The 24,487-nt window shown below is 39.5% G+C and overlaps 1 protein-coding gene across 3 annotated transcripts in view; it reads left to right on the forward strand.

Moving 5' to 3' along the window:
• The first annotated feature begins 635 nt into the window (after positions 1-635).
• Positions 636-24,487, forward strand: part of LOC124120072 (excitatory amino acid transporter 2-like) — a 29,902-nt gene continuing 6,050 nt past the window's right edge. The window contains exons 1-7 of one of the 3 annotated variants that reach the window (XM_046482807.2): positions 636-1,032; positions 15,917-15,991; positions 17,265-17,387; positions 17,840-17,933; positions 18,848-18,890; positions 19,373-19,496; positions 21,046-21,172. In XM_046482807.2, the coding sequence (XP_046338763.2) occupies positions 705-1,032; positions 15,917-15,991; positions 17,265-17,387; positions 17,840-17,933; positions 18,848-18,890; positions 19,373-19,496; positions 21,046-21,172 (914 nt within the window). In that variant the 5' untranslated portion in view covers positions 636-704. Of the gene's footprint in view, positions 1,033-7,600; positions 7,873-15,555; positions 15,705-15,916; positions 15,992-17,264; positions 17,388-17,839; positions 17,934-18,847; positions 18,891-19,372; positions 19,497-21,045; positions 21,173-24,487 lie in introns of those variants that run through there. The other 2 variants (XM_046482808.2, XM_046482809.2) reach the window with 2 other exon arrangements.

A 24,487-nucleotide genomic window follows, 5' to 3' on the forward strand; every position in this document is an offset into this window, starting at 1 on the left:
TCACACCCCTGTACCAGTGATTGAAACAGGGTTCTCAGTGTGACAACATTCGTTTACCATATTGTTGTCTTGAAGGGCGTTATACAGAGATACATCAACACATAAAACAGTTATGGAAGTATTATCATTTACTTGCCGCGACAGGATCCACTGAATTAGAATCTCAGACATTCGATTTTTCACCAAAAATGGAGAACACCAAAGCTACTTTAGGCTTTCCACACTTTTGAAGTTCCACACTTTTGGCTTTCCACTCTTTTGACTTTCCGCAGTTTTGGCTTTCCGCACTTTTGACTTTCCACATGTTTGGATTTACATACTTTTCGCTGTCTACGCAATTGGCTTTCCGAGTCGCATTAGTATAATCTCAAGGCACGATAAAACATTTACACTATCTCACCAAGTGCATGCATGTAAGCACACTCATTAAAATCAGTTTGCACTGTGGTTTGTCATCAGATTTCTATATGGAACATCACGAAAATTACAACATAATTAAGCCAGTGTTTACCATGACATGCACGGGCATATATTCATATCCCACGTCCACGTAACTGACATAGTGAACATGTGATGTGAATTCGACTGGCCGAATAACGTGCATAAAATAGAAAACACTTAGGTCATACCAAGTGTGTTAATCAATGTCCCATTGACGAGTTGGAAGCCCAACGGAGAGACTGCTGCCAAACTGTGGTGACCCTATGACACAACTTGCTGATCAAGGCTACACCACACACGTGGACATGACACAACATGCTGACCAAGGCACTACACACGTGGACATGACACAACATGCTGACCAAGGCACTACACACGTGGACATGACCAAAGCTGAAGGGCACTTGTTGGCAGAGCAGAGTACCAATGATGAGAGCACCAAGGATGAGAGTACCAAAGTTTCCTGCTTTAAGGCTAACCTTAAGGCTCATCGGTTGATGGTCATTATCGTGGTTGGGGTGATAGCTGGATTCGGCCTTGGAAGTGGAATACGATCTCTGGAGCCTTCTGGTGATGTGCTGATGTGGATCGGTATGTTGCAATAAGTGTTGGATTAAATGTTGATAAATGGAACAAATACTAGTATATAAACTATAATTGAATATAACAGGTGTTATATTTTGGATGACACTTTCTGAGTAAAGAACAGATTCTCGTACTTTTGTGGGTTGAGTCCCATCCGGGATTCGAACCCGCACTGACAGAGTGAGGTACCTAATCGCCAGAACACAAAGTCATCGATCTAACCCACTCAGCCACCGAGGCTTCCACAAATGAAAGTCCGACAACTGGTAGTCTGGATCACGTACTTTGACAGTTGTAAATTGTCAGACTTTCATTTTGTGGAACACATTGACAGAGAGAGGGAGATGGCGAGAGAGGTAGAGAGTGAGGGAGAGAGACGGAGAGAGTGAGGGGGGAGAGAGGGGAACAGAGAGAGAGAGGGCGGGGGGAGAAAGACACCATTTACAACATGCACTTATGTACTCTGTACATGTGATTCGCTCGTCACAAATTACATGAAACCTACATTTCTCCTTTCAACACAAAGCATGCGAACACACACAGACACGAACACACACAGACAAACACACACACACACACACACACAGTGGTGTTTTGTTTCTGATTTTGATAGTCTCAAAACCATTGATTTCTGTTTCAACTCACACACAGTAATGTCGACTCTTCTCGTGAGAGTAAACACACATCAATGACATACATTACTGCACATTTGTTCAAAATATGAGAAAGCATAAACATAAAAACATTACATATACCAAACACTATACATGTACTCGACAGAGAAAGTTATCATTCATGCTGGCTGCATCGCTTTGTTCTCAGTGATGGTCATGTGTGCATTGAGTGAAGCCAAAATGCGGGTATCCACTCTGTGATATTGAAGGACTATTGCTAAAAGCGACGTAAAACCCAACTCATTCACTACTTTATCACTGCATTATTCACACTGACAATAATGCATTGTCAAACGTCTTAGTGCATTGTTCATGTGACTGAAAGGACCCAACCGCATCCTACCGTGTTACTGAAACTGTTAACTGTCAACACCTTAATGAAAAGTCTCTAGAGCGGGCATGTTGAGGTTAAAAGTTAAAGGGAGATGGTCGGGGATTGATTTAAATTTACGTTTATGTCCTCTTTGTAATCTGGGGATGGAAGATGAATATAATTTTATCTAAATATATAACTCCTATAAGAACATAAGACCATCTGCCTGAAATGTATTGCCGTAATCCGAAAAACTATTAATTTAGAACGCTTCTGTCTTCGAACGCTGTAAGGTTATTTAGTAACTTATGTAAATATCTGTGTCAAAGATATGAAGATATGCAAACACTATAATATATATCATAATATAAGTCACTTGTGAATTCATTTACCATTGTAACATTGTCTATATGCACTTTATCTGTGTATGGGCCAGCGACCTTCATACAAATAAAAACTCTTGACAGTTTTACAAAAATACACACTCTAAATAATACTTATAAACCTCAAGTGACGTCATTGCATTGTTGTCAGTGGTACCTTATCCTGACTGTAAAACCCTTGGTTAGTCCATCATTCTGAAAGCCGGGGGCGGCTTTTAATTTACTCAGGGAAATGTGGGGTTAAACGGGCTAACATACAGACCTACACCGGGTCTGTTTTACCATAAAGACCCCGACTGGGTCTGTTTCAATATAGACCTACAAGTTTTCCTAAAGGCAAACAAAATGCCACTGATCATGCAAAAGGACAAAAACGGTGCATAGCTTTTTATTTGTCACAATTTTACAGCATGTTTAAACACTGATATTGAAAACGAGAGAGATTTGTTTTCCGCGCGTCTTTGCAGTTTCCTTATTCCCGATTACTGGATTTGAGACCAGTTCAGCGTCTTCGGTACCGGTCTGGTCGTTTTTTTCCGCCGTTCCTTGACCATCCTTGTTGGGAGCAATGGAGACTGTCGCAGCACTGTCGTACTGTAGTACTGGTCTCTGCTTTCCCCGCCTTCGCCAATGGTTCTTCATTTGAATTCCCGTAAATAATATCAGAAACGGCAGCCTGCATAGCCGTGTTAGTCCTCTTGTACCGACGCACAGCTGAACTACGTTGACCTGCAAAATGCATTAAAACTGCAGCATGAAATATTTTCGGCAACAGTTAAATTAATAACATCACACTTTTCAATTGTTATTCTAAAAGAGAAGTATATTTCTCCAACTCAGAAAAAACGGAGTAAATTGCTATCTAGAGACGGGGTGATTGAAGTCTGTTTCAACTCCGTTTTCAACAGTCCTTCAATCACTTCACAACGGCCAGTTTCCGGCATCTGGATCACTGATGTAATGCAGCGAATCCTGCAGGCAACAGTTTGAACTGGCAATCCAGTGTTTGAACTGCAGGGAACACGTTACCTCAATGCACTAGTTAGATATACTGTACACAGTACCAAACGTGTTATGACTTTTCATTACGGATTAACGCTACATCTGTATACATTGCTTGCTTAACTTATATGGGCTTGTTAGGTTTTTCGAATATTTACCAGTCTGTTCACATATAATCCGTTCATCTACTCCTGCGTCATAAAGCCTCGTGGCAGTGGATACCCTCAGCGAGTGGTTCGTTCTCTTGCTGGAGAAGGCTCTTCTTCGCACATCTTCTTCACGGTGGTTTACAGCGTGTTGTTCCCGACGGGTGTGGATGTAAACCAACAGTCTGGGGTGGGAGCTTTGGACGGGGCCAGGTAGAAAGCGTCCGTCTTCGGATTCTTGGGACTGAAATGGAAATGAAACAAGGTTTCAGAAAAACAGTCAAGTTTACCTCCAAGCATTTCAACGAGCTCGTTTTGGTATATCGTTACATAGAAGGTATCTTATGTCCTTTAAAAATTTACTCACCACAGTGACGTGTATTTCTCCCATAGCTTGATGTATCAGCGGGCGGGGTCGACATTTTCAAACACTTTGACAGTGATTCGGTTCAACCTTTCGATGTTTCAATTCTCCTGTGTTAGTTTTTGAAACATCCTCGCAGTACTGCATGTAGCGTTTCTTGGTAACTGGATCGATGAATGGTCCAGTTAGTTTGGGCTTCTCGCGCAAACGTAGACTTCTATGTTCAGCACCTCAACGGGGAGCAAAATGTAGGCCATTCATGAACACCAGAGTCTTTTGCAACTGAGCCGGATTCGTATCCCCGAGATTCCCCCGTTCCCACAAAATATTTTTATTGGTTCTGCTGGTTTTCGGTTGCTGGACCCATAGCCTGCGGCGGATAACTTTTTCATTACTGCGTCTAGTGCGGCTGTGGCCTGAGAAAAAGCCTCACTCGTAAACAAATCAACTTTTCGCGCATTCATTCTCAAGAAACCCTGAATCCCACAAAAAGCTGCATAAACACTCAGGGACTGATAGTTTTCACCATTTTCTAAAAAAACAAACCTTTGGAGCGCCTGGTTTAGGTAAAAATCTGACATGTCAAGCAGCGCACATTTTTTTTTTTTTTTTTTTTTTTTTTTTTTTATTCAGTCATGTACCACAGGGTACAGATACAGTCGAATAACTGTACAAATTTCATGTATAAAGGTAATTCGCAAAAGGATGTGGTACAGCAGAGGCATAAGGCATAATCCACAGCATGGTACAGATGAAGGCATATTTATGTAATCACTTAAGAAGGTGCGGTATTTATGGTACATCAAATTATGTTGCAAGCATCAAGTGAATAAGTTATTTTACAATTTGAGTAAACAAAGCCCATTTTCTCTTAAAGGCAGAGAAGTAATTATTTCTACGTGCAATATGATATTCAACGTCATAGAAACTTCTTATTGTGTTCTTAAAAGCAACAAAGTCAACATTTTCATTCTTAATACACTGGACAAAGATAAATCTTTTAGCAGCTACAATCAAATGGTTAATTAATTCATCAGAGGTACCAAGGAGGAGCTCGTTGTCAGTTATATGAATTTTTCTATGCAAGATATGAGTCAAGTAAATACAGAAATCTGACCAGAAATTCTTAACAACATGACATTCAATATAAACAGGAAAAACATTTTCTTTGTGAGTATGACACATAGAACACTCATCATTATCAATAAGTTTCATTCTTAATAACTCACGTTTAGTAAATATTACTTTATGAATAAATCTAAACTGGAAGTCCCTGAGTTGTGTGTCCCTTAATTCATGGCAATATACACTGAATATTTGTTTCCATGGAAAAGAACATCCTAGCTGATTTTCCCATTTCAAACAAGATTTACGGAGAGGGAGGGAATTCCCTATCAGTTTATTATAAAAAGACCTTTTGTTCCTTTAATAGAACGTGTAAGATCATAAATCCAAGGAGATACTGTGAGGTTAGAGGGGGAATGTAGATTTTTATCAATATTTTGTCTCCAACTTCTTGGAATATTAAAAAACATGCGATTATAGTCGAGAAAAGTTCCTTTAAGATCATAAAGTTGTTGTAAACGTGGGAAAGGGATCCATCCGTTTTCATCACACAAGTCTTTCATCGTAACTTTACCTTTTTTAAACCAGTCATTAAAAATTAATACTGGATCTCTAAAATAATGGTTTAACCATATGGGTTGGGAAGCAATTTCTGCATTTTCAAATGTCATATGAATGCATAAGGTCACTCCAGGCTATAAGGGTATCTTTCCAGAAAGGATTTACAATTTACCGATTCTTGTGCAAACTGGCACCTAAACTGTAGATATGAGCTAGCTGAAAACTAGCAAGGTCATAATCAATTTTTTTTTCGCAATATCTTTTTAAACATGAAATTTTCAAAGATGATATAAATTTGGGTATATCAGTCATTTTCAATCCACCTTGACTATAATTCCTTTTCAAATAATCCCTCTTAATCTTATCTCTTTTGTCACTCCAAAAATATGTTAAAAAGAATTCTATTCAATTGATCAATAAAAGCTTTTGATGGATTTTGGAGAGCAGAAAAAAATTGTACAAGGGTAGAGAGAATTAAAGTCTTAACAACTGTTATTTTACCCACCAAAGTCAAATTTTTCCATTTGCTTATAATAACATATATGTTATCCAGGCGTGTTTTAGTGTTGATTACCCAAAGGTCTTTGAAGTCAACATTAAAATATATGCCGAAAACTTCAAAGATGCCATCATGTCAATCTAGCTTTAGGTTAGGACAAAATCGGACTTTACTACCAGCCATACTGCCTATCCATATTCCTTTGGTTTTTTCAAAGTTCATTTTTAATCCTGAGATTTTGTAAAAACTTTCAGGTGTATCCATGGCTGATTTTCATGATTTTTCCGAGCCATCTAAAAAGGGTTGGGTGTCGTTAAACAGCTCACTTGTTAAACACTGTTTTGGAAGATCCACATTTTCAACAATTGGACATTGCAATCGTTCTCTCTGCCATTTAGCAAACAGTGATGCGGCCCACTCATTCCTGTACTTAGTATTAAGGGGTACAGAGTCTTTCAACTCGCATTGCAGCTCCTCAAAGCTTATTGGTGGTAGAAAACGAACATTATTGTCTTTCGCGTCAAGATAATAGGAAAACTTACTTTGCGTAAGAAAAATGCCATCATCCGAGTCCATTTTCACGAGTCTGAGAGGCAACCGCACACTGCAAACAACAGCGACCATGTGCCACTCAGTCAGCATTCAAACCGCGTGCATTTCGAGGCACGAGCAAGCACGTGACGAAATGGTTAGCTCTTATTGGCTCTGATTCATACGATCAATATGAGTGATGGGCTAAAAACGTAGAGAATAGAAACAGAATTTCATAAAACATTACAAATTCTTGTAAGCTTTTCGGATAAGGGACTCGGTTCTGTCTTTGTGCCTGGATGCAGACCTGAGGGGGTCTGGTTGGAAAGAAAGACCCAGTAACTATTCCCGACATACCCTAAGACTTGATAACTCTTGACAGTTTTATGAAAGTACACAATGTAAACAATACAAACAGTAACTGTTCCCGACATACCCTAAGACTTGATAACTCTTGACAGTTTTATGAAAGTACACAATGTAAACAATACAAACAGTAATTGTTCCCGACATACCCTAAGACTTGATACCTCTTGACAGTTTTATGAAAGTACACAATGTAAACAATACAAACAGTAACTGTTCCCGACATACCCGCTTCGTGCAATTGTTTATACATCCTCGTGACGATGACTCCCTTCATGCCCCTGTATACGCCTTCCCTGCAACTGTTGACACATTCCTATCACGTCGACCTACCCATGCATATTAGATAGACACTCAAGTGTTAAAGTCTGTGTTATCCCACAGTCTGTGCTATTGGTATATCTTCCTCAAGAAAAGAAACTAATCCATGAGTTAAACCATGGAAACGTATATTCCCGCAACCAACACAGCTGAATATATCGTGAACAGATTTTAATCAGTTTATCGGTTTAAGTCACATGTTGTGTTATTCTTAGATGCTCACTATCATATTGATCAAACACTCACAGGGCACTGCCAGTGTCATGCATGTTTGCATGGTATCTGTATGGGGTAAGTAAACAGTGTCATGTTCCCGGGGTCAGGGGGTGATGATAAGAATATACAATAAAACAGTGAGGTATGCCTGTACAAGAGCAGTGTGAGCATCCTCCGCGACAGAAACACAGCCCCAGATGGCGACAGCTTCAGACAAAGAGGGGGATGGTATGGAGAGCACTGTGGAGAGCACCAAGGATGGGAGTACCAAAGTGTCCTGCTTTATGGCCAACCTCAAGGCTCAGTTGTTGATGGTCCTCATCGTGGTGGGTGTGATAGCTGGATTTTCTCTTGGAATTGGAATCAGAGAGCTGGAGCCTTCTGATAATGCTCTGATGTGGATCGGTATGTTGAATTGAGACAATCCTGCTTAAAACATTTTAGTCATCAAATGAAATCTTCATCTTTTCGTGCTAACATCACATATAATAACACTTACCAATATGTCGTGTGTTGGGGTTGACGTGGCTTAAAATAGTGTTTCGATTAAACCACGCGTTGTATGTTGTTTAATGTGTGAGACAAGACAAACTGGGGAGGGGGGGAGGGGGTCTGTGACGTTTTAATTAAAGCGACAAGACCCATTAACGTGGTCTATTGGTCTAAGTGAAACATGGGTGAAATCCTGTTATCTTTGTCATTATTTGTATGACTTATCCAGTATTATTTACAGGCGGAGAGAAGTTGTTTGCATGGGAGGATTTCTGGTGGGATTTTTGTGACGATAAAACGCCCTGTCGCTTATATGTATGTGAAAAGAACGTTGATGTCCGAGAATGCTATATTCAAGGTTTTCAACAAGTCAATATTTGGTATTGATATTTCTATATCCATCCTTATGATTCTCCGTGATATCACACAACATAAGGAACGTCAATGTTACACTTGTTGTCACTTCTGGATATTCTACAAGGAATTGATATGGAATTGTTCCTTAGTAACGTCTCTAATGCCAGAACGGGTAGTGAACCCGACTTAATAGATGGTGACCTAGCAGGAAGAATGGATCTTGACGACTTTAGTTATCTCTCTGATAAATGTAATCTAAAGCGTTGTTCGTGTGATAAGATATCAAACAAAACAGGAACTCAGTTACTTAATTTTGGTTCAGCTTGTTATTTGTCTTTTTATAATGGCCGCTGTGGTACTGTTTCGGGAATTGATGACTTTACATTTATCAGTGCTCCGGATCAAGTCATTGATTATGTGATGTCATCTTGTGCCCCCCGCCGTGATATTGCTGGAATAGTGCTAAAAGCATCGTAAAACCATACTCACTCACTCATCGCCAGCGCTATTTTGACTCTTTCGACTCTTTGACATCGTAACTAGGTTAGAATCTGGCCATCTTCCGCTTAGGACTTCATTATGTTACGTGACAACACACCTGCCGAGTCTGAATCTCATAATGCATGTTAACCCCGTGACTACCGTTATGTGTAGATGTAGCCAAACGGGCTTATTCAGAGATAACTTACTTTCTGATTGTATGTTGGACATGTTTGACTCCTTTTTAGAATTGATACTTTCAGATATTGGCAAAGTAGTCACAGTATTTACTGATGCTATTTATAATGCTGTACAAAGTATGAAACGGTCTTGTAATACATTTAAGAATATGACACAGGTCTGGATTAAAAATGAATGTGAATATTACAGTTGTGAAAGAGTGAGTGATTATGGTTTTACGCCGCTTTTAGCAATATTCCAGCAATATCACGGCGGGTTGTGAAAGAAATAGGTTGTTGTCGGTCTCAGAAGGATCCAGGTTCGTTACAGAGATATGTAGATACAAGCACGGGTATACATAAGTGTTGAGAGATAAGAAACGTAACCTATTAGTTCTTGTAAGACTCTGTGGGTAATATACACAACAGCAAAACGTTTTGGTCTGTTTGCAAAAGGGTTTAACACAGTTCACCACTTCGAACCAATATATCCACAGAACAATGTTATAATCATTTTATGAATATATATAACACAGATGATTTTGTTGATGAAGAAGTTACGGATTTGGATGACATTGACGAAGGTTTTGATGATATGAAGTTAATGCCCAATTCGCCGATAACTGGTGAAGAAGCATTAGAGGGCTTGAAATGTAACAAAACTGTAGGTACTGACAAGTTAATTGCAGAGTTCATCCAAACTTCCCTTGATGTGATAATGCCACATGTCATTCTTCACACTTTCCCGAGGCATGGTCGTCGGAAATCATTGTTCCCTTGCATGAACAAGGGGATATTCATTCATCTAAAACTTACAAAGGTAAAACAATTCCAAGCATCTTTAGTAAAATGAATGTACCTATTCTGAATAGACGGTTACTATTTTGGACTTATGCCTATGATAAACTTGTGGAATCACAGGTCGGATTTCGTCAGGGGTACCCCACCATTGTGGTAATTCAACGGTATTTATAAAAAGGGGGGAAATTTATACTTCCTTTGTAAATTTTTACAAAGCTTTTGATTTGATTAATAGGCAAAAACACTATGGACGGTTTGAAAAAGAGGGATCTCTCCAAACGTGTTAAATGGAGTACAACCTTTATATAATCGAGTACGTTCATGTGTTAAGTTTAATCAGATGTATTTTCTAATATGTTTTACTGTGCTGTGTGTTCGTCAGGTTTGCGTCCTTAGTCCATACATATCTATTCTCAATGTACACTGATGTGATCAGCACAGGAAATTGAATCAAGATGTGAACCTGGTATCCAGTTTCATCAAGAGATGATTGAACTGCTTTTGGTATCGTTTGTCGACGATGTCATCTTGATATATGAAACAGCCTTTAGTCTGCAGAACACCACGCCCCCGCGCCACGCCCCCGCGCAACGCCACGCCCACTACGCAGTGAGAAGAACAGCGTATTTGATTAAACTATAATATCCATAATATACATATATTATCAGGATGATCATATGGAACCAATGGTATACAACAAATCACTAATGACATGCCACTCATTAAATCAATGGCGTTAACAGTTGTAACAGCTGTAATACTTGCATTGATCATTTTCCACGCTATGTGACCTGGTAGACAGTGGATATTATTCTGTAATGAACTCTTATGATGCATTGAGCTAATTTACACTCTCTTCCTTAATCAGATCATATACACATACTTGGAGGGCCATGGCTAATACACGAAAACATTACTCTCTGTTGTATTATACAACTGTAACGCTTGGTGTTGTTCAGGACTCCAAGTCTTTTGTTTGTACATTTGTCAACCGCTGCCCTGTCACATAGTGAGTGTGTTGGTGAACAGGTTGGTGATTCTGTGAGTGAGTGAGTTGATGGATGGGAAAGGAGTTTATGGGGTGATGTGTGGGAGGCATATGAATGAGATGGAAAGTTAGTGAATTTGATATTGAATGAAGTGGTTGCTAGTTGGGTTGTTGGGATGGTGGTTTGGTGCGTTAGTGAGTGAGTAGGTGACTGAGTAGATCCATCAGCAGATCCAATATAAAATGATAATCAATCAAGGAATACTCAGTATAAGGATATACAGATATGGTTTAATGAACCGTCATCAAATTAGCCTAAATTGAAAACTATATTTATCCCCATTCAGCGTATTGAAGTTCTTTCTGGTTCAAATACCGTCCTTCCATCACATAGTCAGATAACTACCGGAAGCTTCCAAAACTAGTTATAATTATATATTTTTAATATTTAAAGACTATCCGTGTGAATTACTGAAATAAATATAATTCAAATTAACTGTTTTGTATTATTAGGTTTACAGATGTTCATACATTTTATATTGCCTTACATCAGTGCATATCATCTGTGACGTGTAGCCTACTATTGCGCATTCCCAACCTGTTGTTTGTTTGTTTGTTTGTTTGTTTGTTTGTTTGTTTAACACTACATTTAGCAATATTCCAGCTGTCTGACGGCGTCTGTTAATAATCTTGTCACGACCAGATAATTCAGTGAGTAATATTATGAGCAACGAGAGAAACCGTGGAATTACGATAAGCTACTACCCATGTCAGCGTGTCTGACTACCGGATGTATTATAATTAAGTCGCCTTCAGTCACCTATTCTAACCCGAACTTCACACGGGGGCCTCGTGTCTAGTAATCACTTTCATATGCCATCAGCCTGACTGGCGACTTTGCCAAATAAGTGTTCCAAAAAACATGCGTACAGCAAAGTAACGCTGAGCGCCAGGCTTGTCGCGGAAATGTATTGCACTATCTGGGAACGTACTGCACCATGACCTGCCGCACAGAGAGGATTTTACCAACAATATGGATGTTTATGACAAGCCAGTCGTTGATGGTGTTAACTGCTCTGGGAGTGACCATTGGTTTCCTTGTGGGCATCTTAATCCGCCCAGCGGACGCTTCGCCGGACGTTCTGATGTGATTAGGTAGGTCATCGGAACGGACTGAGTTTGGGAAGCTGGGTAAGAGTGTGAATGTTTTTTAATGCTTTAGTCGGTAAAACTCAAGATTACTCACGTTGGTCAGTAAATAATCGAGTCTGGACCAGGTAAACCAATGACTGATAGTATGAGCAACGACCATGCTGTCATCAGATGACGGATTCTGACCAGTTCACTCAAGCACAGGTTACCCGTGACCATTTCTAACCCGAAGTCGTCACAAGGATATGAGCCCGGGTTAGGATAGGTCTTCGGCTACCCAGCTTGCCGAAAGAGGCTACTATGCCTGTCGTAAGAGGCGTCTAAAGGGATCGGATGGTCAGACTCGCTGACTTGGTTGATGGATGTCATCGTATCCCAAGTGCATGGATCAATGCTCGTGACATCAATCACTGGATTGCCTGGTCCAGACTCGAATATTTACAGACCGTCGTCATATAGCTGGAATATTGCTGAGTGCGGCGTTAAACAGCATACAAATAACCAAACAGTGATATCAATATAACCGTGTCATGAAAGTGAGCATAACATTAGTACGATGGCTGACTTTAGTGATAATCTGCTGAATCAGCTAGTCACATACCGGTGCATAAGCTGTGTTTAGATTTAGAACCAGATCGGTTTTCTAATCATGCATATGTTGGTAGATACCCTGTATGTGGTCCGAAAGGGAGCATGTTATGTTTAACGCCACAAAAAAAACCATTTTATCACAGAGAAATGTCTTTATTCCAGGTAAAATATTATGTTATAAATAATCAATTGAACAAAACAATGGTGATCGACCTGTTGGTTGAGTGGTGAACTTTTAGCAATAGATGAAGGAGTCATGGAAGAGTTGGCACGAGTCCCGGAAGGGTGTCTAATTGATAACAATTACTAAAAGCGACAAAACTCTTTCAATAGCCACAAGAAATATCTGCCAAAAGTAGAGTTGTATTCTTAATCACTTTCAAATAGGCGCGTCTAGAAAAGGTGAGCGTATCCTGCCCCACCAGTGGCACCAATCAGAAACAAACGCATGCAAAGGCAAGTCAATCTGAAATAATAAGAAGTATATTAATATTGGACGCAATTCATGTTATATTAGGCTGTAATATTTCTGAAACAGATGTGTTTTCAGTTCATGTATATGCGATTTCGGGATACAATGCGGGCTACTGTACTTTAACTGGAGTAATGTTTTGAGGTGTTGATGAGAAGGTTATTACAGTAGTCGGGTCTTGAGGATTAGTAAAGGAGATGAGTTGCTTCTGTGAAGATGTCTCATACTAGCACTGGTGCGCAGGTTGTACCTCGCAGTGTGACCCCATGGTAAGTCCCGGCTCGAGATGGACGCCAAGAGTCTTAACTAAGTCTCCAAGATGGATGGTTGTCTCCTTGTGCATGTGTACAGTGAATCCAACCTGTTGACAGAGTGATGAACTCAAAGCCAGATATGCAATAATTATGATATGGTTTGCTTGGTGACCATGTCAGGTGTGTGTTGTGTGATATCATGTTCCATCTGGACGTGCTGTTTGCTATTGGTTTGTATTATATTCATGTCGTGTGCGGGCCTAGTCACCCAGTGATACTGGATTATGAAATATAACCCCATACACAAACAACTTTTGAGGTCAGAATTTGTGGTACATGCACGAGTACGACAAGTTCTTTGTTTCCTGCCTTCTGAGTGCGGAATTGTGGTACATGCACGAGTACGACAAGTACTTTGTTTCCTGCCTTCTGAGTGCGGAATTGTGGTACATGCACGAGTACGACAAGTGCTTTGTTTCCTGCCTTCTGAGTGCGGAGTTGTGGTACATGCACGAGTACGACAAGTACTTTGTTTCCTGCCTTCTGAGTGCGGAGTTGTGGTACATGCACGAGTACGACAAGTACTTTGTTTCCTGCCTTCTGAGTGCGGAGTTGTAATACATGCACGAGTACGACAAGTACTTTGTTTCCTGCCTTCTGAGTGCGGAGTTGTAGTACAAGTAGAGAGTTAGTACAACAGCAGGGTCTCTCAGCCATGACAAGGAATGAATCGGAAGCCTTTTAATTGAGGGGGACTTGTGAAGGAGACTAAGAAATGTGTACAAACACAGAACTGAATTAACTAGCGATGACGAGTAACTGGCTTTCTCAGAACACTGAGAAAACAAAAATGACCGCAGACCGCAGACACTTGGGAGAGTGGTATTAACTTGCCTTGCTGTACTAACTTAGGTACTAATCAGTCATAGTGAGTGAGTGAGTGAGTTGTGTTTTAACGCCGCTTTTAACAGTATTCCAGTTATATCACGGCGTGTCAGCTTAATGTGGGAGGAAAGCCCGAAGTGATGAAGGTCTCAGACGTTTACCACTTCGGTGAAACCCACGAGAACGAGTATGGTTCTGACAAACCTAGAAACATAATCGGGGCGAACAGAGATTCGAACCCACAATCATAGGTTTCTGGCGTGCCCAAGGGACGCAACTCTGCACAGCGAATTGCGGCGCCACAGACGGATTGGCCACCCGTGCCCCCTCATCAGTCAGACTCATCTTTACCAATCAAATAGTATATGCAATTCTACAACCAGACAAAGGTACTGATTGTCATTTCGTCAAAAGCGTGAATACTGTCAAGGTATGATATGTATAATGTGACATCAATAATATGATTTGTATAATTCAGTGTCGACTGTCATAGTGTTTAAGTAATAATTTTCTATCTTGTTGAGATATAAAAAATACAATTACTATCAATAGAAAGGGCATAAAAGGAGCTTTCATTTGATATGTATCATGTCTATGTGTCACAACAACAGCAACAGTTATATTTTGATATGTGACCAATAGCGGATGAGAAATGGCGGCTATTTTGAAATTCAAGATGGCTGTCAAGTTCGAGTTCGTGGAATAACTTTCATCATCATTTTTCATAAACAGAAGTTTGAAGGTTTGAATTCTTGTTGCCAAGATTGTACCCAAGACTATGCCGCCTTTGAATTAGCCCATATACTACAAGCCGCATGATTCGATGCAATGCCTTACAGCTCAATAAACTATTGACTAACGTTCCCAATCAGTTCAGAAAGAAAATGCTCCATGTGTTAGTGTTTTTGTACCCAAACATGACTTCAAATCATATGGGACTGTATGATAAATTGGGACGGTTCACTCTTAAAATTGGTTTCATACGCGCGTTTTAATTACGTATTAAATATCGAGTAATTTAAGAAGAACATTATTTGATAAGATGATTGTTACACTCGTGTGTTTTTGTGTCGTAAATAGCATATATCAGGAATGAAACACAGCGAAAAGCTGACCCATCGTAGAGCAATCTTGGAGCTTTTAACATTGATGGTAATATGCTTAAGGTGTGATGTATAGCTTTCTGTTATTGATTAGTGGCGTATATAAAAGTCACAAATAATCTTGATTATTATACTAATATTCATGAAGAGGGACTGTTGTGATTATGAATTACAAAAGAACAAGGCTTTGGGGTAAAAAGAACATATCAAATAACCAATATTAATGCGGAGTAAGGGTGTCTACACAAAGTGACGTCTTGTGGATCTCCATGCGGAAGATGACATTATCTATAATTTATCCTGATTCTTTATAATGTTTTTTATATCAGATGAACGAGGAAGTGGCAATTATCAGAGGGTTGCCTTGTAGGGTGCTACTTGTATCGACGAGTGTTGACATACTTCATACCAAAGGAAATTAACTGGATCCAAACAAGCCTCACACTTTATAATCCAACATTGCGTTCTCTGGTCTTCCTGAAGGTAATGGCAATATTGTATTATATATGGCTACAACCAATGATCTGTGCACATTGGTGTACATATGTCCCTGTGTGTCTAGATGTAAAAGCGTGGGGTTCGACTCTCATAAGAGTACAATGTGAAAAGCCAATTTCTGGTGTCCCCCGCCGTTATGTAACTGGCAGATCTGCGGCGTAAAACACAAGTCACTCATTCACTCTTTCATGTTTCAGGCCTCCCAGGTGAAATGTACATGCGGATGCTACAGATGATGATCTTACCCCTCATCATATGCAGCGTCATCACAGGTAAGCAGAGCAGGTTGTTTACCTGTAACACCAAACTTTGAGCTTGGTTTAGGGATTTTGCGTGAAAACGCCTGATCCGTACGCGGACGCATTTACCAACATTTCAGATTTTTTATTGTATTCGGAAAGACATTTGTGTTTCGTGATTTCATATGAATACATACATAGAGTTATTAGTGACGTAACTGCTTCTAGCTGCATTAACGAACGCGTGAGTGTTTACAGAAGTTTGTGTTTATGTTCATGGCTATGACAATCATTAAGATGAAATGATTGTTTTTGCCTCTTGTAATGTCTTGTCATTCTATGAAATGATGTGCGTAAAAAAATCTCTGAAACCAGGCCAGGCAACTCCGAATTCGAGGGTAAATCCAAATGGTTGCTTTGTATAAAGTGAGTTTAAGCCACTTGCAACTGTTGGTAGAATATTATTTCTTGGGAGACATAAGAAAGATACAAACATATAACTGCATCTGATTTTGAGAAGTCGGCTGGAGACTTGGACAAGGGTGAGAAAAACTTCGTAAATGGTAAAAAGAGCTGAGAAACGACTGTCAATTGTCAATATTTTGTCACAGAACAACGTCAGTGTGTGGAAGTTATAAAAGCGTTGATGAAAGGTTCAGTCAGGTGTTCTGCTCTTTCAGTACGATGTGTCCCTCGCTTTTCCGGGGGCTGTGGAGTAGCCTAGTGGTTAAAGCGTTCGCTCGTCACGCCGAAGACCCGGGTTCGATTCCCGACATGGGTACAATGTGTGAAGCCCATTTCTGGTGTTCCCCGCCGTGATATTGCTGGAATATTGCTTGAAATTAAAGCGGGGTAAAACTATACTCACTCACAATCTGATTTTCACCGCTTCCCTAAACTCAGTAAATAAAAGCCACAAAATTATTCCCCTAATCATGAGAACGATTCAGCGATTCCGACACCTGCTTTGTGAAGGTTTCACCAGAAGCGATGACGCTTTTGCTGCCGTCGAGGCCACGACCTTTTCGATTTGTCCATCTTGTGTAGCAGTATTTTAATTATATATTATGCAACACTGGAATAGGCTCTTCTGCAAGTAATACTTCATCATTCGTGCTCTGTATATTCTGATGGGGTTTTTTCTACAAAATGAATCAAATGTAAGACCACACTGATGTACGTTTAAATCATTTTATGCTGAAGAAACCCAACTGTTCACATGGGGTAATATGACAAACTTCTTACTTTGCTGACGTTAATGTTATTCATGTATGCACTTTGATGATGTCTGTGTTTGCTGCTGCAGGCACGGCCTCGGTTGACCCCAAATGTAACGGACGCGTCAGTATTGCAGCCTTAACCTACATCATGGTCACAAACACCTTCCCATGCCTCCTCTCTATAGCGCTTGCCTTCGCTATAAAACCAGGTAAGTTTGACAAAGGTGATGGATCCGGGGGTGGGGGAGGGAGATACTATCTGTCGCCGCGTCAAAATTGAGTTTTTAGTGTAAAACCTGGGAACAAATGATTTTTTTGGAATAATATTTGTCTCCAAAATATCCCTGCCAAAGAATATCCAGTGGTCGGGCTCTTAAACATAGAAAGTATGTGTGTCAGTTTTAGTGTGCTTATTCACATTCTTCTTAAATAGCAAACATCAGCTACTGATACAGAATAATCGATTTTAACGAGAAACCTGTGATCATGGCTCCACAAACAAATTGGGTTCTTGGTTTATCAGAGCAAAACCCGTACTCGTGGGTTTCAACAAACTGAATCACTGAGGACTTTTATCCCCGATCAATCTTACACGCCCGTTTATACTAGTAACTCACTCACTCATTCAGTCACTCACTCACTTGTTGACTCTCTGTTGCAGGCGTTGGGATGAGCGATGTAAAGGGGGATTCTGTCGCACAGACGGACCCCGAAAACATCATCTCAACACAAGACATCTTTGCCGACCTGATCAGGTGAGGGTATTGGTCGAATTGTGACATCTCACCTTAAACCTCAATTGAACCCAGTTATAAGACAGCTTTAGCATGTTCCTTGATATCACATATATTTTTTGTGACATTGAAAGTTGCAAAAGTTTTGTCGTCTTATCAAAGCTCATGTTTTATAGACGTGTATAAAACTATGTTAGAAAAATTAATATTTATCTGAATTCATCGGAATACATAATTATATTCAAGCTGGTCACAATCGATGTGGTTGCTCCCATATTACATATGTGGAGTGAGTGAGTGAGTTTGGTTTAACGACGCTTTCAATAGTATTAGAGTTACATCACGGCGTGTCAGCTTGATGTGGGATAAAAGCCCGAAGTGAGGCAGATCTCAGACGCTTACTACGTTGATGAAACCCACGAGATCGGGTGTGGTGCTGACAAACCTAGAAATATCAGTTCGAGTCGGGATTCGTACCAACGATCACGGGTTCCTGGCTTGCCCAAGGGACGCAACTATGTGCAGCGAATTGCGTCGCCTCAGACGACTAGGCCAACCGTGCCCCTTGCTGTACAGAGGATTCATTACGAGCGTTTTTTTAAGAATGTGAAATATCAACGATATTGTAGCAAAAAAGCACGATTTTTGTTTACACCTTAAGAAAGCACATTTTTTATGTAAACCTCATGATTGTGGGTTCGAATCCCGGTTCGCCCCGATTAGGTTTGTCAGCACCATACCGTGGGTTTCACCGAAGTGGGAAACGTCTGAGACCTGCATCACTTCGGGCTTTCCTCCCACATTAAGATGACACGCCGCGATATAACTGTAATACTGTAAAAAGCGGCGTTAAACCCAACTCACTCACTCAACTGATCAACTGACAAGATAGATTGTTGGTTTATATTCTACGTTTATTCTTACATACATTTCAGGAACATCGCACCGAGCAATCTCATCACAGCCTGCTTTCAACAGGTATATATTTTACGATCTCTCTAAAAGTCATGTAATCGCCCGTAGTGTAATGTAAGGCGCCGAAACATTGTACGGAAAATTATTTATATTGATAAAAGTGAAATCAAAATAAACGAACAATGTATGAATTCATAATGCACTATGAGTGCAAAACAATCTGAAGCATTGAAAGAACACAATAGCTTCATGATATTTATGATGTTATGATGGTTGCTGTTCAGGGAAAATACTGAAAAGAATACACAGATATGAATTGGCCCTGCGACGATTTGAGCATATTAACTAACCCTATATGCTATAAATCAGAGTGTTCTCAAAACCCCATCTGTATGTATTTCCCATAACAAAAGATTGAAATATGTATTGCAATAACGAGATGCTTCTCTCAATATTTAGCTCTCAATCCTAATCACTCCCTCGTGTCAAACAGAAGTAGTTGTAAATGGTTGTATATTAATCGGATAACTCTATCAATTCTTCAGGCTCAAACAAAGTATGCGTTAAAAGAAGAAATCACGATTCGAAACGTGTCTGGCATCCTTGAGAACATCACGACCAGCACGAAGACACGTGTCCCTGGCGCCAGTAACTCACCGAATGCTCTCGGTAAGGTATCACGTGACGTGTACAGCAATCTATGTCGGTCTTATCAGCAATAATATCATAGTTCCAATTATACAACATATTCTTAGCCAAACAAGGAATCTATCAAAATAGATGTGGGAGGAAAGCCCGAAATGATGCGGGTCTTAGATGTCCATCACTTCAGTGAATGAGTGAGTGAGTTGGGTTTAACGCCGCTTTTAACAATATTACAGTTATATCACGGCGTGTCAGCTTAATATAAGAGGAAAGCCCGAGGTGATGCAGAGGTTTACCACTTCGGTGACACCCACGAGCACGGTTATGGTGCTGACAAACATAATCGGGGCGAACCGGGATTCGAACCCACAATCATTGGTTTCTGGCGTGCCCAAGGGACGCAACTCTTCACAGCAAATTGCGGCGCCTTAGACGACTAACCACCACAAAACATGTTATGATTTTATATGTTTGAATCATGTTTGGATTATCATTGTCATCCTGGCTATAACAAGCAAGATATTTAGTTCAGTTTGTTATATCTGAAAATCGTTACTTACATGAGGAACGTTAAATAAAGTGTTATAACAAATGATAGTTCGATGATCCGATTATACGCCCATGAACTGGGCGCGCTTTCGTTATATTCTAAGTTTATGGCTAGTGTTTTGCTTTGATGTTCGTTACATCCGAAGCTTCATGTTTGACGTTTTCAGGGCAAGTGTTGTGCTTTGAAGTTCCTCACATCCGAAGTGACAGCTTAAGGTTTCAAATGTTTCAAATGTTAAACTTAGCGCGATTAAATCTACAGGTAACCTAGCTCTACGTTGAAAAAACAATATGTTTATCTCCATTCTACTATGACTAAATAAAAGGCGAATTCTTTGGTATAGCGTGTTTTCTGCACGAAATATATTGCCACACATCCTTTAAAGTTTGTAGTAACTGCCACTGTGTATTTTTTAACCCCTAATGGTAGATATAATTATTTTGATACGCCCACAGACAATGACTGGAAAAAGTACCATTCTATGAATATTAGCTTCCGCGGTGATGCGGCCGTCTAACCAGCTGTTTCAATCAGAAGGGGTTTATTGTGATTTAATAGCCTCAGATTGACCAATCAGAATTGAGTAATTTCCAAATTCATGGTAGCATGTTCGTTCGTTCGTATCCAACGTCTAATGTTTGACGCTTCTAGGTTACGTTGTGCTGTTTGATGTTCGTTATATCCTAAGGTTAATGTTTGACATTTCTAGAGCTGCTGTTGTGCTGTATGATTAGGAGATAAACATACTGTGTTTTCGATGTAGAGCTAGGTTACCTGTAAAATTAACCGTGCTAAATTGAATTTGAAACCGAACGCGCAGCTTGAGGTTTCAAATCTTAAATTTAACGCTGATGAGCTGTTTGATGTTCGCTAAATCCGAAGGTTAATTTTTGACGTTTCTTTGGCCACTGTAGTCTTGTATGATGTTCGTTATATCCGAAAGTTAATGTTTGACGTGTCCAGGGCTGGTGTTGTGCTGTTTGAAGTTCGTTACATCCGAAGGTTAATGTTTGACGTTTCCAGGACTGGTGCTGTGCTGTATGATGTTCGGCATCGCTATATCCACCATAGGGAAGGCAGCCAAACCGTTCTTCGTCTTCTTTGAAGCAGCTACGATTATCATCTTTAAGATCTTGAACTGGCTTATATGGTGAGAGTTTGTTGTAGATGTGTGTTGTAAAGCGCCTGCTGTAAACGCCTGTTGTAAACGTCTGATGTAAACGTCCGCTGTAAACGTCTCTTGTAAACCGAATGATGATTATGTATATCATTATCAAATGCGATCAAGAAGGTATCACGTTCATCATAACTTGTCATTATCAAATGCGATCAAGAAGGTATCACCTTCATCATAACTTGTTAATAAATTGTTAATAGATGTTAAGGTATGTGAATACCCCCTTCGTCTATGCCCTAGGCGCATGGGGGAGAGGGGAGGGGGGAGGGGGAGGTGGGTGGAAGAAGGGGGAGTTGTGAGCAGGGATGGTGTGAGGAGGTTGTTCACGTCGCCTTCTGCCAGAATAGTAATTCCATTCGTTCGAATCAGAGACTCGCCCTGATTATAACTCAATTGGCAATTTTAAAAGGAAAGGATGTGTGGAAAATATTTTTGGAACAGTTACATTTTGGAAAGCTAACCTGTTAAAATCACAACATCACTTAAGCCACACTTAAATCCAAACATTTAACAACAAGTGTGGTTTCTGATAGAAAACGAATAATACAAATGTCTTAACTCTCTTCATCATCCGTTTACGAGCTACGAGCCGTTATCCAATGGACTCTCGAATTAAGTGGCGATATATACCCGTATTTGCGTCGCAATACGAGAGCTAAGAAAGTTGCGTAAAAATAGATCTGAACCTAATAGGAAAACTTATTGTCAGTTACGCAACAAATATAAAACAGAATGTAAAAGCTATTTAAAATCCCTTAAACTTACCAAATAAATCGTATAAATGCCTCATTATCAAACCCAAAACGGTTCTGGAGAGAAATTAATCTACGCAGTCCATCATCTCTTCAGAATAATATCACAGGCACAGAGGCAATGATCTTATATTCCATGATGTTATTGAAAATGAGCATGACGATATTGCTGTTTATAACCCATCAGATGTTGAGTTTGACATTCTTGAGTCCGAAATAACAAGAAAGGAAATTCTCGATACTATTGACTCACTTAAACCTGGAAAATCTCCAGGCCCTGACAATATCTTAGCGGATATGCTGAAGAGTTCCAAACACATAACTGTTCCATTTTTTCATTCTCTCTTTAACGACATATTCAACAAAGGTATATTTCCGTCAACTTGGTCAAAATCAATCATTGTTCCTCTATTTAAGAAGGGTGATACAAGCGATCCTGATACTTATAGAGCAATTTCATTGACAAGTATTTCAGGTAAAGTTTTTGCTATAGTTTTAAACAAGCGTTTAACGCTCTGGTCTAATGTTTATGATAAAATTCCAGAAAATCAGGCAGGCTTCAGACGATCATATTCACCTATCGACCATATTTTTACACTTTATTCTATTGTACAAAAATATCTTGGATGCCGGAAACGAAAACTGTATGTTGCATTTGTGGACTTTTGATAGTGTTAATCGTTGTAAACTTTGGGATTGTTTGAGAAAAACGGGCGTTGGGGGTAAAATGTATAAAATGTTAAAATCTATATATGCAAATGTCAAATCATGTGTTCGTCACAAAAATGGTGCTACTGATTACTTTGATTGTCCTATCGGTGTGAAACAAGGCTGCATTTTAAGCCCTCTCCTTTTCTCTTTCTTTATCAATGAATTGTCCCTTGAAATCCAACAAAACGGAAAACACGGTGTCCAACTTTATTCAGATATGTATGAATTGCTAATATTACTTTTCGCAGACGATGTTTTACTAATTTCTGATACTGTTAATGGGCTTCAAACACAAATAGACATATTGTTTCAGTATACCATCTCCTGGAAACTGACTGTTAATACAGATAAAACGAAAATTGTTGTTTATAGAAAGGGGGGTCCTCTTGCATCCAGGGAAAAATGGTATATAAATGGGCAACAAATTAATGTTGAAAAAACTTATAAATACCTTGGTGTCATTTTTCCTTTAATCTGAAACTAAATCACCTCGTCAACGATCTTGCGCTACGAGCTAAGAGAGCCCCCATTACTTTATTTGTTGTTCTTGATAAACTCGGTGTGTCTTCCCCGTCTGTTTTCTTCTAACATTTTGATTCTCAAGTTAAACCAATTCTGTTATATGGTTCAGAGATTTGGGGTCTCGAAAAATATCACATCTTCGAAAAAATTCACTTAACTGCATGTAAACGATTCTTAAATGTTTGCAAATCTACCCCAAATTGTATGGTGTATGGTGAATGTGGAAAACATCCCTTATATATCTGTTCTTATGTTCTAAAATATTGTTTAAAGATTACATAAATGTCACCTGATCGTATTCCACGTAAATGTTATGAAATGCTGAAATACCGCGACAATGTTGGTTATATAACATGGGTCACTAAAATCAGACAACTTTTATTTCTGCATGGATTTGGATATGTTTGGATTTACCAAGGTGTTGGAGATAAGACAGCGTTTCTTTGTGTATTTAAACAAGTTGCATCTGATATGTTTATCAAAGAATGGAGAGCTACATTGGAAAATAGTTCAAGATACGACCTTTATAAAACATTTAAATCCTGCTTAGCTCCAGAACAGTACTTAACAGAAATAACAGACAAAAAACTTAGAGTGTGTTTTACACGTTTTAGATTAGGTTTGAACAATTTAGTATGTAATACGGCCGTTTTTCCTCAGTTTTAAAAAATATGCGTTTTTGTCCTTTTTGCCCCACATTTATTGAAAACGAATACCACTTTATGCTTGTCTGTCCATGTTATGAATCGCTCAGAACAAAATATTTCCAAGGTTTACCCCAAAACATCAATACACTAATCAAGCTCCTCCGTTCTGATGAAATATCTAACGAGCAACAAAAGAATACTATCCTATACATTAATTATGGTTTACGACTTCGCAACCGTCTTTGTACAAATGGGGGCGGTCGGGTAGCCTAGTGGTTAAAGCGTTCGCTCGTCACGCAGAAGACCCGGGTTCGATTCCCGACATGGGTACAATGTGTGAAGCCCATTTCTGGTGTCCCCCGCCGTGATATTGCTGGAATATTGCTAAAAGCGGCGTAAAACCATACTCACTCACTCACTTTGTACAAATGATGTTTAATAATTCTTGAGGTTATTTGCCTTTATTAATCAAATGCTTTAATCTCTTCTTGTTGTGTTGTGATGCGATTTATTGTTTACAAAATTGTACACGTGCACATCTCTGTGCATATAAGTCTGCATGTTTATACTTGTACATGTACAAATTTGTATAAATATAATATTATTGTATGTATATGGGCCTATGGCCTGAATACAATAAATGAAGATGATGATGA

This window comes from Haliotis rufescens, unplaced genomic scaffold (assembly GCF_023055435.1).
Source record: "Haliotis rufescens isolate VD_foot unplaced genomic scaffold, xgHalRufe1.0.p SCAF_6, whole genome shotgun sequence".
In the NCBI taxonomy this organism is placed as follows: domain Eukaryota; kingdom Metazoa; phylum Mollusca; class Gastropoda; order Lepetellida; family Haliotidae; genus Haliotis; species Haliotis rufescens.